This window comes from Lates calcarifer, linkage group LG19 (genome assembly GCF_001640805.2).
Source record: "Lates calcarifer isolate ASB-BC8 linkage group LG19, TLL_Latcal_v3, whole genome shotgun sequence".
NCBI classification, from domain to species: Eukaryota; Metazoa; Chordata; class Actinopteri; family Centropomidae; genus Lates; species Lates calcarifer.
This window is the reverse complement of record NC_066851.1, coordinates 15,042,020-15,058,028: the sequence shown is the minus strand read 5'-3', so window position 1 is coordinate 15,058,028 and position 16,009 is coordinate 15,042,020. Positions and strand designations below refer to the sequence as shown.

The following is a 16,009-nucleotide window of genomic DNA, read 5'->3' as shown; positions in this document are numbered from 1 at the left end:
TGCTTACAGTGAACTCAATTTTCCAAATAAAGAAGTTTAGATAATCTGACCAAACTGCTGGCTTGTTTCTGACTTGTGTCCTGAACTACAAAGAGCACTACCTTTATTCATTGTGAAAAGCCTCTTCTAAACTTTGCAATATTGACAAAAGATTTAACTTTATTTATGTCACTCCAAGTGTTACATTAAGTTAATTATACAGTTTTACAATTGATAAACGTAAATTGTTTCAGATATAATGAAGTGTTTTCACACTGTAAAGAGATACAAGCATGACTGTGAGAGTCACTGACTCCTCAGGTTACTGTAACTTTGAATGGTAAATAAACTGTACAAAGCAACAAATTGTACAAACATGCAAATGTGCACACAGTGTATAGGTAGTAATAGTAGTAGTACTTCTCTCATGTTAGCAGGTTAAAATGAGCTTTTCAGAGTCAAAGAAAAAGAAAATGCATGAATTACAATGTCAGACAGAAGGATAAAATATTACATAGACATACAATATGGCAGGTTTGTTTTTCAGGTGTTCAGCATTAAACTATCACAAGTCAGTAGTAACAAGTCAGAATAACACCATGTAACAGTACAGAGAAACAGGCAGACACACAGAGCCCTATGCAATATAAATCACATTCTGGCAGTACTGTTTAATTATGTTGCAGTGTTGTTATTGTGTTGATACCAAAAGCTTTTACAGTTAAACAGAAATTGAGGCATAATTATTAGAATGTTATTTGTAATTTGAGACCCATATCCTGTAAAGTTTCTCCAGAAGTGGTACAAATGTCAACAGGATGTCACGAGAGAGGGAAAAATCTGATCCACTGCATTAAACCACACCCTTAATCTCCTCTGGTCTATTGACACAGCTTCAGTGTTGATGTCTTGTCCTCCCTCTGTCTAACTTTCTTCCTTAAGTGCTGCCCAGATGAAACATCTTGTGAAAGGTCAGATACACTGACATAAAAGTGAATTTTAAAGTGTGAGACCAGTGTGTGAGTGGGTGAAGGAGGGTTTTTTGTAATGTGACAGTATACACCAGTGCCACTGAAACCAACATTCTACCTCCTTTTAGCCAAAGCCCTGGATCATGGTCCACCTGGAGCAACTTATGAAAAAATAATCTAACTTATTAAAGGATCACAGTCTTTCAGACAGGCCTGTGAAATCTGCTGCTTTAACACTTCTCGACAGAGATGTGCGTGTGGAGGTGAGGCTGAGGGTTGCCCTTCTCTTAAGGCTCCGCTGCTTGAAGAGTTCCTTAACTTTTCTCCTGAAGTTTTTCCCTACAATAACGTAGAGGATGGGGTTGAGAACACTGTTGAAGAAGGCTAGGTAAATAAAAATCTGTTTGCAGATGTCTACGACAGTGCCAAGTTTGCACCCTCTCAAGACTTTAGCTCTCATAAGCCACTCTATTATCTTCACCAGGTGAAATGGTACCCAACAGATCAGGAATGCCACAAGGACTGCCAGGACCAGAGTGGTGGCTTTCTGCTCTTTTTTCTGACTGTTTGAGCTCTTCATTAACCGGTTATTCAGAGCTTGAATAATCTTGAAAGTGCAGAAGGAAATAATAGAAATGGGGATGATGACACTCAACATGGTCAGCATCCCCTCAGTCAGCAGCTGTACAGTGGGACTTGGGTAATTAAGATAGCATACTGTGGCGTTGATGCCAGAGAAATATTTCACTTCTCTGTAGATGAGTGTGGGGACACTCAGGAGCAAGCCCAAAGCCCACACCAGCAGACAACCCAGTTTTGCAAACTTTGGCCTACGCAGTCTTTCATGAGACAGCGGGTGCACCAGTGCCATGTAACGATCTATGCTGACCAGAACCAGGAAGTAGATGCTGCAGTAGACATTCATTGTGATGGAGAGATTGACCAGTTTGCACAGGGAACCACCAAAAGGCCAGTTGAATTTTCTGGCTGCACTCACAGCCCAGAAGGGCAAACAGGAGACCAGGACAAGGTCAGCAGCAGCCAAGTTGCTCAAGTAGATCTCAGGCACGGTGCATGCCTTCTTGTGGAGACAGAATACCATCAGGACAAACACATTAAAGATGATTCCCAGAACAGCGATGACCAGGATATAGATTGGCACCACAGCGTAGGTCCACTCCTTGGTTTCTTTCAGACAATGAGTGGCATTTGTGCTGTTTTGGTCTTCATGTGTGGCCACAGGGCTGAAGGTAGTAGGGATGCTGTAGAGGAAGGCAAACAGGACAAAATGTTATGCAACATTAAGACAATTTGAAGGTTACTTTTAGAATTTACTCTAACACTGTTCTACATCACTATATCTAACCCACTCTCATGGCAGTTTGTGAAATAGTCACAAAATTGAATCTATTGAAACTAATTTCATGACATTCAGCAGAACATTCAAACTCTCAAAAAACCACTGTCACACCAGAGACGTTGGTGAAAGATTGTGGATTTGATTTAATATTAATAAACATGTAGTGTCATTTTCTGTATTAATCTTTCACTAACCTTAAGCAAGTGCTGTAAGTGCCTAAACATAACCATAACTAAGTGTAATAATGTTGTTGTCACTACAGGTTCACATTTTTTTTTTCTTTTTTTACAAAATGTCAAATTCCTGTCCATGTATAAGAATCAACACATTACATTTTTTCTTACTATTTCAGTAACTGACGTAACATTGGATTTAAAATTGAAATAGAGTCGCTCATACATTCCATAGTTTTATTCAGTTATGTACACAATAGTTTTCACATATGACATACTGCACTCATGATAATACATTAAAGTTTATTTGATTAATACATTTTTCTACTTGAGCCACACACAAACAAACTTCTATCAGTTTCTCTTTGTGTACAACATTGAAAGCTTTCTGATATTGATTACTTTTTGCACATTTTATTTATTCTTATTTTATTTTTATTGTATTTTATCTTATTTTATTTTTACTTTTATTGTACATATGTATGTGTGTGTGTGTGTGTCTATAGTGTGTTTATAGTTTTCTGTTTGTATATTTTAAAATATTGTGTCTTTGTCTTTCGTCTGTCTTTTTCTCAAGCCGAAAGCTACCTAATGAAATTTCGTTATGTGAATGCATAATGACAAATAAAGAATTATTGATTCTTGATTCTTAAGGTGCCAAAGAAACACTTTAAAAGCAAACGTAGTAAAGGCTGTTTACTTGTCTGCCAGCAACAACACAACAGCCTTTTGCCCTCACACGTCTGCATAAACTGAGGTTGAATTTGTCAAGAACAACCTCTTCTTGTATATTGTTATCTAGTGCTTAACCTGCACTTTCTAAGTCTCAATAAAGTCTAGTCTAAGTCTTTACAGAAACTTAATGTTTGTCATTTACTGCATGAATTGTTTCAGCATATCTTCAGCTGCATTTGGAGCCACAACACTGTTGTTGTCATTCACAGTCAATGTTTAAAGCACAGCCCTTTGTTGATGTTGAACAATATGGAACATTAAGTTGCTGATTATAATTTTTAATATTTCAACTACAGTGAATAATGGTAAAACAAAGTAATATATAAACCATATGAAGCTCATGCATACCTTGTAGGCAGAGAAGTCATTGTTTCTCTTGAGGAAGTCCAAATATAAAATGTCAAGATACCAAGTTAGACTCTTTCAGTCCCTTATGCTACTGTCTGCTGTCTGTCTCTGACTTGCTCTCTTAAAGGAGACAGTGAACTAATACTGAAGTGATGTCATATAAAATCCTTGGAAATATCAGTTGACATGCCTGATTGCGCCTCCTTCCCTCTTTATTCCTTCCTCTTTTTTAAAAAAGTTTTTTTAGTGTTGTACACAGTCTGTGTCACTGTTTGCAGTCTTTAGATAGTTTGTTTCTAAATAATTCATGTTTTTTCAATGCTTCAATCTCAGAGATGTTCATTCTCAACAATGCACGTTTAGGGTCAGTGCTGTTTTATTACTTCTTTGAAGTTTTTCCGGTGCATCCAACTGGGAGCAGACCCGGAGAAGACAGAAAGCTCACTGGAGGGATTATATTTGCTAATCTGGCCTGGGAACGCCTCATATCCCCCAGGAAAATGTTGCTGGGGAAAGGGACATCTGGAACTCCCTGCTTAGCCTGACGCCACTGTAACCTGACCCTGCACAAGCAGAAGAAAATAGAGTGATGGTTGTTTTGTTAAACACTTGACCTGGATGTAGGAAGTTTGTAAACTGACATTAGTGGCATTTAAATGGCCATCAGTTCCTCTATGAATACTATGAGATTGGAAGATGCTATTAACAATTCAGTAGAAATACCCAGGAAATACCTCAGAGGATTTTCTTCAAATTTGACACAAATGTTCATTTGGACTCAAGGATGAACTGGTTCGGTTTTGGTTATTTAAGGTCATTGTGACCACACAAAACAATAACCACTTTTGACCATCAGGAATTCACGCATTAACTGCAACTGGACTGGTTGGCAGAGGCATACAATTACAAGGCAGTAATTCTAATTTGTATTAAATCATTGTTTACAAAATAAAGGCTTGTTGCAAGTGCTGGACTGTGTGGAAGCTTTTCTTATTTTTAAACTTCTTTTTATAGGAGAGTTTGAATCTGGGCAACAGTGAAAATAAGTGAAATATTCTGGGAAAAAAGATGGAGTTTTATTCTTTTTAATTTTGATTACGATGAACATTGTATTTGAACACTTGTAGCACAGTGTAATCAGACATAGTACAGTTACCAGGAGAAGCTATGTTATGGACAAACAAGGTTTGACCCTGACCAAACAAAATTGTCACAGTGACCTTTGTTGGGTTGAATGAAATAGAATCTCCTCTGAGCATTCTTCAAATTTTATCCTCAAGCTACTGGCCTCAAACAATGATGAGGAGCAGGGTGCAGAGTTCTAACTCCACATCCCCAGATTCTTTTCTTCTGTCGTTAGCCTCAACAATCACTCACACAGCTCCTTCTGGAGGCTTCATACAACATTTTCCCAATATATGATACGTAAACACATTTCTGCTTTAAAAGCATAACTTTTTTCATCTTACTTTCATAGCAATTCTTCCAGTCGGCCATAAAAATATTGTTCTCAGCAAAGTTCATTGCTAAACACTGGGAACTCAGCAACATCAGTAAAAAAAAAAAGAGTGTGGGCACTGAGCCAGAGCCAGGAGCTGGCAAACAGTCTTACAGATTTTAAGTAACCTGCGTGCTTGAGTTTCTTGGCCAGTCTGACTCAGTTTTAGTGATGTTTCTGCTTTTACAGCTGTCTGCTAAATGCAGTGTTATTACTGTTAGAGAAAATTAAGGCCAACTGCAAAATTATTCCAAAGCTCTTCATTGAAAAAATCCATGATAGTTTTCAACATTTTAGTTCAGCTTAGCGTGTTTTCATATCAGGTACAATTGCTTTGTGACTGGGTACAATTGTCGAATGAACTGTGCCTGCAAACAGGACTTTGGGATCAAGTGTACTGGGATATTGGCTGAGTTCCTGATGTGACAGTCCCCTTAGACTACCACTATCTACCATCACTGTGTGTGCAATACAGTTTTCTTATGCCAATCCAGGTGTTACATTAAGTTAATTATACAGATAGCTGTACAGTTGATAAACATAAGTTGTTTCAGATACAGTGAAATGTATTCACACTGTGAAGAGACTGTGAGAGTCAGTGCTCCTCAGGTTACTGTGATGGAGTAAATAAACAGTACAAAGCAACATATTATACAAGCACGCAAATGTACACACAGTGTGTAGGTGGTAAGTCTCTTAGGTTAGCAGGTTGAAATTTGCTTTTTAGAAGGAAAGGAAAAGAAAATTCAAGACTTACAATGTCAGACAGAAGGAAGAAATATCACATAGTCGGTTTGTTTTTCAGGTGTTCAGCATTAAATCATCACAAGTCAATGAGAGTAACACCATTTTACAGTACAGAGAGACAGTCAGACACATACTGTATAGCCACAGAAAATGCACATGGATAAACAGACCATTACAGTGTCATATTGAGATTGTAAACTCTGTTTTCATCTCTTTTGTATGTTACTTCCATTATTTTTACCCATTACTTTTGCAACATAAAACACAATCAGACAGCTGTCTAATTATGTAGCAGTGTTGTTATTGTGTTAATACTGACAACATTTTCAATGAAAGAACACTCATGACATAAGGGTTAGAATGGCAGATACAGTAGAAGTGGTACAAAATGTCAATAGGATATCATGAGTGAGAGAGCCTATTATGAATCATTGCATTAAAATGGCCACACCCCTAATTTCCTCTCATCTGTTGACACATCTTCAGTGCTGATGTCTTGTCCTTCTTCTGCCTAACTTTCCCTCTGATATGTTGCCTAGGCATCTGCAGCTTGAATTCTTTTCAACAGAGATGTGCGTGTGGAGGTGAGGCTGAGGGTCGCCCTTCTCTTAAGGCTCCGCTGCTTGTAAAGTTCCTTAACTTTTCTCCTGAAGTTTTTCCCTACAATAACGTAGAGGATGGGGTTGAGAACACTGTTGAAGAAGGCTAGGTAAGTAAAAATCTGTTTGCAGATTTCTACAACGGTGCCAAGTTTGCACCCTCTCAAGACTTCAGCTCTCATAAGCCACTCTATTATCTTCACCAGGTGAAATGGTACCCAACAGATCAGGAATGCCACAAGGACTGCCAGGACCAGAGTGGTAGCTTTCTGCTCCGTCTTCTGAGTATTTGATCCCTCCATTAACCGATTATTCAGAGCTTGAATAATCTTGAAAGTGCAGAAGGAAAAAATGGGTATGGGAATGATGAAGCTCAATGTGGACAGTGTCCCCTCACACAGCAGCTGTACAGTTGGTATTTGTGTAATTAAGATAGCATAGTTGTGGCATTAATTCGTGTCAGGGAGATTTCCACTTCTCTGTAGATGAGTGTGGGGACACTCAGGAGCAAGCCCAAAGCCCACACCAGCAGACAACTCAGTTTAGCAAACTTTGGCCTACGCAGTCTTTCATGAGACAGCGGGTGCACCAGTGCCATGTAACGATCTATGCTGACCAGAACCAGGAAGTAGATGCTGCAGTAGACATTCATTGTGATGGAGAGATTGACCAGTTTGCACAGGGAACCACCAAAAGGCCAGTTGAATTTTCTGGCTGCACTCACAGCCCAGAAGGGCAAACAGGAGACCAGGACAAGGTCAGCAGCAGCCAAGTTGCTCAAGTAGATCTCAGCCACGGTGCATGCCTTCTTGTGGAGACAGAATACCATCAGGACAAACACATTAAAGATGATTCCCAGAACAGCGATGACCAGGATATAGATTGGCACCACAGTGTCGATTGACTCAAGTTGTAGAGAAGAACAATTATTGTCATTTGTGCTGTTTTGGTCTCCATGTGTGGCCACAGCATTGAAAGTAGTAGGGATGCTGTGGAAGAAGGCAAACAAGGCAAAATATTATAGAAAAAACAATAACCTTAAGGCAATTTGAAGGTTACTTCACTTCAACATTTTGTAGTAATCATAACTAACACACTCTGAAATAGTCCCAAAATTTGATTTGAAACAAATTTTCAAGTTTTTTTTACTGACAGTCAGCACAACTTTTAAACTTTCCAAAAAAAAAAAAAAAAAAAAAAAAAAAAAAAAAGTCTGTGGTTTAGATAACAAAAGCACTTGTGAAAGATTGTGGGTTTGATTTAATGTAATTAACATGTGGTGTCTGAAGTAACTGTTTTGTATTAATCCAGACAGTGATCTTTTATCAACCATAACCAACTACTGTAAGTGCCTAAATATAACCAACAGTGAAATAATTCTGCAGTCACTAGAAGTTTATATTTTTAGTGTCAATACTAAATCAATCAAGTGATCAGTAAACCATGAATCAATAAATTACATTTTGTGACTATTTTACAAACTGCTGTGAGAGTGGGTTCTCATAATATAGAATACTGAGAAACCCTGAATTCTAAGTATCTCCAAATACTGTGAGTGATACTAAAAACAGAGTTAATGCTGTCTACTGTTAATTATTTAATACTGAGCAACACTGAGGAACAAGGAATACTGTAAAATGTTTGTCCAGTTAAATGCAGTTCCTAGAGAAATTCTGTCACGTTTTGGGGCAAGGACACAAGGACAAGGACCCAAATACCAACAGTTTGGGGAATTTATTTAAACAAAAACCAAACCAAAAGTACAACAAAAAGTCACTGGCCGGTCAGGCACAGAAAAAGTCCAAAACAAAGACTCCATAAAAACCCAAAATCAAAGAAGTCTAAAAACACAGGAACACAGGGGAACACACAGGAGTACTTGAGCACACACACAGGGCAGAAATTCCCAAGACTGAAACCAATGGCACCAGATACCAAACGCATATGCAAGACTCTGACAAAGCACAGGTGAAAGACAGGACTATATATACACACAGAATAATTGGTAACTCGACACAGGTGAGGCTAAAAAAGGAGGAAAACAAGCAAAGACCAGAAGTAAAAACACCAAAGTCAAGACAGGACAAGAGACTTCAAAATAAAACAGGAAGTACAAGGACACAGGGAACACTAGGGAAAGGGATAACAAAATAAAACCAAGAAACCAGAACCACATATTCTCAAAAATAATAAAAAATAATAATGGTAACTCAAAGTCACTACAGGAATGGGTCATGACAAGTTGATTTTGAATTGGAAAAAAGGGAAATTGCACATTTTAAATATTGTTTGATTTTGTATCTATAACACTTGTTGATAGTTGATAAGAAAAGAATATTGTTTAATAAATTTGAATTTGTATCTGATCACACTTCTTTGACAGTCTGTGGGATTTGTGCATGAGGGGGTGCAGTTGAATGTTGCTATAGTTACTTATATTTTTACTAAGTCAGTTTTACATGATCAGAGCAACACAACACCAAAAATAAGTGATTCACAACACAAAAAATAAGTGATTCACTTTACCTGGAATTAATAAAGAAGAAGAAGAAAAAAAAAAGAAAAAATGTTTTATGTTTTATGAAAATGTATTTTAAAAAACTTGACATATCTGTTTTTGCAAATTTGTGAGTAGCTCATGAAATGATTTATCATGCTGTTGTCAGTCTATTAAGAAAGGATACACAACCCTTAATAAAATTAATAAACCAAACAGAGAGCAGAGTGTTGCAGATGTGTGACACTGATGAGACTACCATTGTGCCATAAATAATTTTAGAATTTGACTGATTAATATCAGTTGCAGGATTGTGTCGCAAAACAACAAAAAATGAATTGTGCAAGCAACAAAAAGGTTGACAAAATTCACTGGAATGCTTCACTGGCCTCAGGGGTTGGCATGGCATTGACCATGAACCACAATATTGGCATTGCCCATATGGCTGGAAACCTTCAGTGTACTGTCAACAAAGACTGAAACAAGTTCTGCTTTTGTATAAATTAACTATTGTTGCATTTTGTTTAGTACTGTTTTGTGTGTATTGCTCTGTACAAAGTTTTCACAGATGAAGTTCTGTGCTCATGATAATAACTTTAACTTCATTTGATTAATACATATTTTTATATTAGCAAGACACTAACAAACTTTTACCAGTTTCTCTTTGTGTCCAAACTGAAAGCTTTCTGATATTGATTACTCAAAGTACCAAAGAAACACATTAAAACCGAGTGTAGCAAAGGTTGCTTACTTGTCTGCCAGTAACAACACAACAGCCTTTTGCCCTCACACGTCTACATAAACTGAGGTTGAATTTGTCAAGCAAAACCTCTTCTTGTATATTGTTATCTAGTGCTTAACCTGCACTTTACAGAAACTTAATGTCACAACACTGTTATAATGCTTTCAACTGAAATGAATCAAGAGTAATTTTTAACTTTCCATTTTAGATTGACGCATCAGCATGGTACACACATTACTGTTTTAATTAATTACTGTACCAGTACTGGTTTACCTAAATATTTGGAGCTGAAGCTCAGTGACATCCAGTAATAAGCCTGTTGTGTTTCAAAACCTGTATAACCTGAACAGGTTGTGCCCACATAGATTTAACCCTTTTCTGTTTGAGATAGCTTTTATTTCAGTTTTTGAGTATTTGTTTCATTGTCATTCACAGACAATGTTATAAAGCATAGCCCATTTTTGATGTTGAACAATGTGGAACATTAAGTTGTTGATTATCCTTATTAATATTTAAACTACAATGGATGGTAAAACAATGGTAATGGTAATGGTAAAACATAAAAAAGTAATATATAAACCAAATGAGGCTCATGCGTACCTTGTAGGTAGAATATTCATCATTCCTCCTGAGGAAGACTAGATGTAAAACATCAAGATACCCAGCTACACTCCTCCAGTCCCTTCTGCTACTGTCTGCTGTTTTCTCTGACTTGTTCTCTGAGAGGAGAAAAAAATCAGCTGCATGTTCTGTTGCACCCTCCTTCCCTCTTTTGTTTTTTTTCTCTCTTCTTGTAGCATTGTGTATGTAGTCTGTGTCACAGTTTGTAGTCTTTAGATAGTTTGAGTCTAATAATTCATGTTTTTTTGGACTGTTCCAATCTCAGAGATGTGCATTCTCAACAATGCACGCCTAAGATGAGCAATGTTTTATTACTTTCTTCCAAAGTTTTTCAGGTGCATCTAATTGGGAGAAGACTGTGGAGTAGACTCAGAACTCACTGGAAGGATTATATAGCTCACCTGGGCTGGGCATGCATCAAGAATAACTTTTTAACTTTTAATTTTAGATTTTTGTATCAGTTTTGAGCACTACTCATACCAGTATTAGTTTGCCTAGATGTTGGGGGCTTAAGCTCATTGACATTCAGTACTAAACATGTTAAGACAAATACACTGACGGAGGTGTGGTCGAGATGCTGGCATGATTAAACAGCAAAAATACTGGGTTCCAAACCAGTGCAAACTGAACAGGCTGTGGCCACATACATTTAAGCACAGTCTACTGTTGATGTTGAACAATATGGAACATTAAGTTGTTGATTATCCTTTTTAATATTTCAACTACAATGAATAATGGTGAAACATAGAAAAGTAATAGAAACTTATGCATACCTTGTAGGCAGACGAGTCATCATTCTTCTTGAGGAAGTCCAGATGTAAAATGCCAAGATATCCAACTATACCCTTCCAATGCCCTCTGCTGCTGTTGTCTGTCTGTCTCTGACTTGCTCTCTGAATGGAGAAAGTGAACTGCCAAAGTTATGTCATACAAAATCCTTGGAAACATCTGTTGATGTGCTTTGTTGCTCCTCCTCCCCTTTTCATTCTTTCCTTCTTTTATTTTTTTCTCTCTTCTTGCAGCGTTGTACACATAGTCTGTGTCACTGTTTGCCGTCTTTAGATAGTTTCTTTAAACATAATTCATGTTTCTTATATTTTGATCTCTGAGATGTTCATTCTCAACAATGCACATTTAAGATAAGCGTTGTTTTCTTACTGTCTTTTGAAGTTTTTCTGGCACATCCAACTGGGAGGAGACTCTGGAGTAGACGATGAACGCCTCAGAATCCCCAAGGAAAATGTTCCTGTGGGAAGGGACATCTGGAATACCCTGCTTAGCCTGACGCCACTGTAACCTGACCCTGGAAGAAAATGGATGTATGGATGTGGAAGTTTGTAAATAACTACTGGCTACTACTAATAATTACTGGCTTTTTATCATCTATTAGTTCATGAATACTTGAGGTTGGAAGATGCCTCAAGTATCTTCAACAGTTCAGTAGGATACCCAGTAATATTTCCATGTTAGGAGCAGGGGGAGTACATATAAGGTGTTTGTGAACAAACTCTTCATGAGTAAATCAGATATTATACCTCCAACAGCCATGGATGGAAACTAGAGATAGAACAATATGTTTTTTTCAGGGCCGATACCGACACCGATTATTAGTAGCCGTGGCTCTGCGTGTAACCAATCAGATGGTGCTGTGGGTGGAACAATGCTGGAGACAGAGTAGTGACTGCAGACAGAGTGGTGTGGCTGCATCAGAGCCAAAATAACCCAGTTTTAAATTGATCTCTTATCGGCCGTTGGATTAAAAAAAAGGCTGATGGCAATATGTGTCAAAATGCCGAATATCGGCACCGATAATCGGCCCGGCCGATAATCAATTAAAATTCACACATTAACTAACAGCAACTAAACTGGCTGGCAGAGGCATACAATTGTGAGGCAGTACTTCAAATTTGTTCAGTGTAAAATAAGGGTGCCTTGGAGGTGCTGGAGCTGAGTTTCAGAATTAAAAAGAATTATCATCTGCCTGCTCTGATCCTTGCAACACATCATGTCTGCTCTTATAAATGAATGATTTATAGGTGGGATTGTTTCTTATTCTTTCTTAGTTAAGAGTTTGAAAGTGGGTACCAATGAAAATCAGTCAGTCATCAAAGCTGGAGTTTTTCTTCATTTTTAATGAGGAGGTACATTGTATATCAGCAGTTACAGTTAAGTACAATCAGACACATTTCAACAAGTGCAGTCACCAGGAGAGAACTATGTTATGGGCAAACAAAAATGACCCTGACTAAACAAAACTGTGACAGTGACCCACAATGGGTTGAATTTAAATAAAATCTCCTTAAGAATTAAAAGAGTTCTCCCCTGACTAAGTACTGTTGGATCATAATGGATAGCATCACCGCAACTTGTAGTTACATTTCCTGAGAGGTGCACTTCAGGCTATGACATATGGGGTCTGCGGCTACACAATATATATGCCATAGCTACAGTGTCAGTTCAATGCAGAATAAATCAAGTTTTTATTTACAGATAGGAAAGTAGTTTCGATAATGTGACCAAACTAATGGTTTGTTTCTGACTTGTGCTCTGAACTAGAAGTAACTCTACCTTCATTCATTTTGAATAGAGGTGGAACTCCATTGGTGGAAGAGTTCCTTAACCTTTTCCTGGAAGTTTTTCCCTACAATGACATAGAGGATGGGGTTGAAAACACTGCTGGATAAGGTTAAGAACAAAAAGATCTGTTTGCAGATGTCTACGATGGTGCCAAGTCTGCACCCTCTCAAGACTTGAGCTCTCATAAGCCACTCTATTACCTTCACCAGATGTAAAGGCACCCTAGAAATCAGGAACACCACGAAAACTGCCACCATCAGAGTGGTGGCCTTTCGCTCCATCTTCTGAGTGTTTGCCCTCTTCAACACCTGGTTGTTCAGAGCTTTAACAATCTTGAAAGTGCAGAGGTAAACAATGGGAATGGGGATGATGAGCATGACAATCAGCATCCCCTCACACAGCAGCAGTACAGTGGTATTTGGGTAATTAAGATAGCATACTGTGGCGTTGATGCCAGAGAAATATTTCACTTCCCTATAGATGAGTGTGGGGACACTCAGGAGCAAGCCCAAAGCCCACACCAGCAACAACAACAACAACTCAGTTTAGCAAACTTTGGTCTACGCAGTCTTTCATGAGACAGCGGGTGCACCAGTGCCATGTAACGATCTATGTTTACTAGAACAAGGAGGAAGTTGCTGCAGTTGATGTTCATACTGAAGGAGAGACTGACCAGTTTGCACATGGCACCACCAAAAATCCAGTTGAATTGCTTAAATGCACTACACAGCCCAGAAGGGCAAACAGGACACCAGGATAAGGTCAGCAGCAGCCAAGTTGCTCAAATAGATCTCAGCCACGGTGCATGCCTTCTTGTGGAGACAGAATACCATCAGGACAAACACATCAAAGATGAATCCCAGCACAGTGATGACCAGGAAATATACCGGCACCATGGTGTAGATCCACTCCTCAGATTCTGGAGGATAACAATTATTGTCATTTGTGCTGTTTTGGTCTCCATGCGTAGCCATGGGGCTGAAGGTAGTAGGGATGCTATGGAGGAATGCAAACAAGACAAAACATTAAGACAATTTGAAAGTTGCTTTGAAAATTTAATTTAATATTGTGTTAGAATCATTACTGACCCACTAATTGCAATTTTTAATATTTAATCTAGTGAGTTGACATAAATTTTCAAATTTACATGACAGCACAACTTTTAAATGAATACATTTCATTTGAAAACAGATTCTTTGAATGAATAGCAGCAGAATCAGGTAGTTGGGGTGGATGGTGGTTATACAAACCCCACAACCATCATACCAGAGACCAGGGTTCACTTCCAGAGTATTGTCTGCAGTAAGGGCAATAAAAATAAAAATTCTACCTGAGAACATTTTCGCTAACTTTCGCTAACTTTAAGCAAGTGCCTAAACCTGACCATAAAAAAGTGTTATAATGCCATAGGCACTACAAGTTTTATTGAAGAATCAATTTTGTGACAATTTTACAAACCGCTGTGAGAGTGGGTTGTCATAATATAGAATACTGAGAAACCCTGTATTCAGTGTAACACTGTGAAATATTGAGTAATATTAAAAATATTATTTGATAGTGACAAACACTGAGGAACAGTGCTGTAAATGTTTTGTTTGTTGAATTTGAATAAATAGAGACAAATCATTTTTAGTTTTGTATATATAACACTTCTTTGACAGTCTGCAAATAAACCAATGCTTGCCTTTTCTTTGACAGTAAGTGTTAAACAATAATCTTCACTGCGATGCTTCACTGGCTGTTGACTGTAATGTCAACTGTAACAATTTTTGCTTTTGTATGGATAAACTACTGTTGCATTTGTTTAATACTTGTTGTGTATGCTGCTCAGTAAATAAATGATAAACACGCAATTTAGAAGAATGTCATTTTTGTCAGTTATTGTATCCACAGTAATTTTCAAATATGAAGTACTGCGCTTATGATAATAAGTTTAACTTCAACTGATTCAACTGATTATTCAGACAATATCAGTTCTTTGTGTCCAGCTTTGTGAAAGCCAAGTGTGAAAGCTTTCTGATACGGATTACTTAAGAAGCCAAAGAAACACATTAAAAGCAAGTGTAGCAAAGGTTGTTTACTTGTCTGCCAATATCAACATAACAGCCTTTTGCCCTCACACATCTACACAGTACAAGTCTTCTAAGTAAAGAATGTATCTGTACCTGTTTATCAAAACATCAGGGCTTAAGCCCATCAACATCCAGCACAGTGTTAGAGCTGTAGTCTAAAAGAGCCCTTTATAACCTGAACAGGTTGTGCTGAAGTAGATCTAACCATTTTCTGTTTTAGATTTTATTTCAGTTTTAGAGTACAATTTTATGAAGCTTGGTTTCATTGTCATTCACAGACAATGTTACAAAGCACAGCCCATTGCTGATGTTGAACAATAAGGAACATTAAGCTGTTGACTATCCTCTTTAATATTTCAACTACAATGAATAATGGTAAAACATAGAAAAGTAGTAGAAGCTCATGCATACCTTGTAGGCAGAGGAGTCATCATTCCTCTTGAAGAAGTCCGGATGTACAATGTCAAGATACCCAGCTACACTCTTCTAGTCCCTTTCCGCTACTGTCCACTGTCTATCTTTGACTTGCTCTCTTAAAGGAGGAAGAGAACTGGAAAAGTGATGTCATTAAAAATCCTTGGAAACATCAGTTGGCATGTTCTGTTGTACCACAACTCCTTCCCCCTTTTGTTTTTTTCCCCCTCCTCTTCCATCATGTTTTTCCCCTCCTCTTGTAGTGCTGTGTACACAGCCTATGTTGATGTATATATATTTGTAAATATGTGTGTACACATTACATGGCTCATCTTTCCTGGGAACACCTCGGGATCCCCTAGGAAAATGTTCTTGGGGTAAAGGGACATCTGGAGTACCCTGTTTAGCCTGTTGCCACTGTCACCTAACACCCAAATAAATGTAAGAAAATTGATGGATGGATTGATGGTTGTTTTGTTATATACATTTGACCTGGATGTGGAAATGTATAAACAAATATTGGTGGCATTTTAAAAGCCATCAGTTCCACTATAAATACTGTGACATGGGAAGATGCTATCAGCAGTTCAGTAGAAATACCCAGGCAGTATTTCCATGTAAGGAAAGGTAATGGAATTGCGTACAAATTGTTTGTGAACAAAATCTTTAGGAGTTA

At 37.9% G+C, this 16,009-nt stretch overlaps 1 protein-coding gene across 3 annotated transcripts; it reads right to left on the bottom strand.

Moving 5' to 3' along the window:
• Positions 1-141: 141 nt before the first annotated feature.
• Positions 142-15,409, bottom strand: LOC108875062 (B2 bradykinin receptor). Of its 3 annotated transcripts, XM_051078064.1 has the most exons (3): positions 15,331-15,409; positions 13,571-13,843; positions 142-1,942 (listed from the first exon to the last, which is right to left on the bottom strand). In XM_051078064.1, the coding sequence occupies exons 1-3, from the start codon at positions 15,351-15,353 to the stop codon at positions 1,144-1,146; spliced, it is 1,095 nt and encodes a 364-aa protein (XP_050934021.1). In that variant the 5' UTR covers positions 15,354-15,409; the 3' UTR covers positions 142-1,143. The 3 variants fall into 3 exon arrangements, with proteins under 3 accessions (XP_050934021.1, XP_050934022.1, XP_050934023.1); XM_051078065.1 differs by lacking the exons at positions 13,571-13,843; positions 15,331-15,409 and adding an exon at positions 11,044-11,433 and having other exon boundaries at positions 142-2,212; XM_051078066.1 differs by lacking the exons at positions 13,571-13,843; positions 15,331-15,409 and adding an exon at positions 3,567-6,333 and having other exon boundaries at positions 142-2,212.
• Positions 15,410-16,009: the final 600 nt, after the last annotated feature.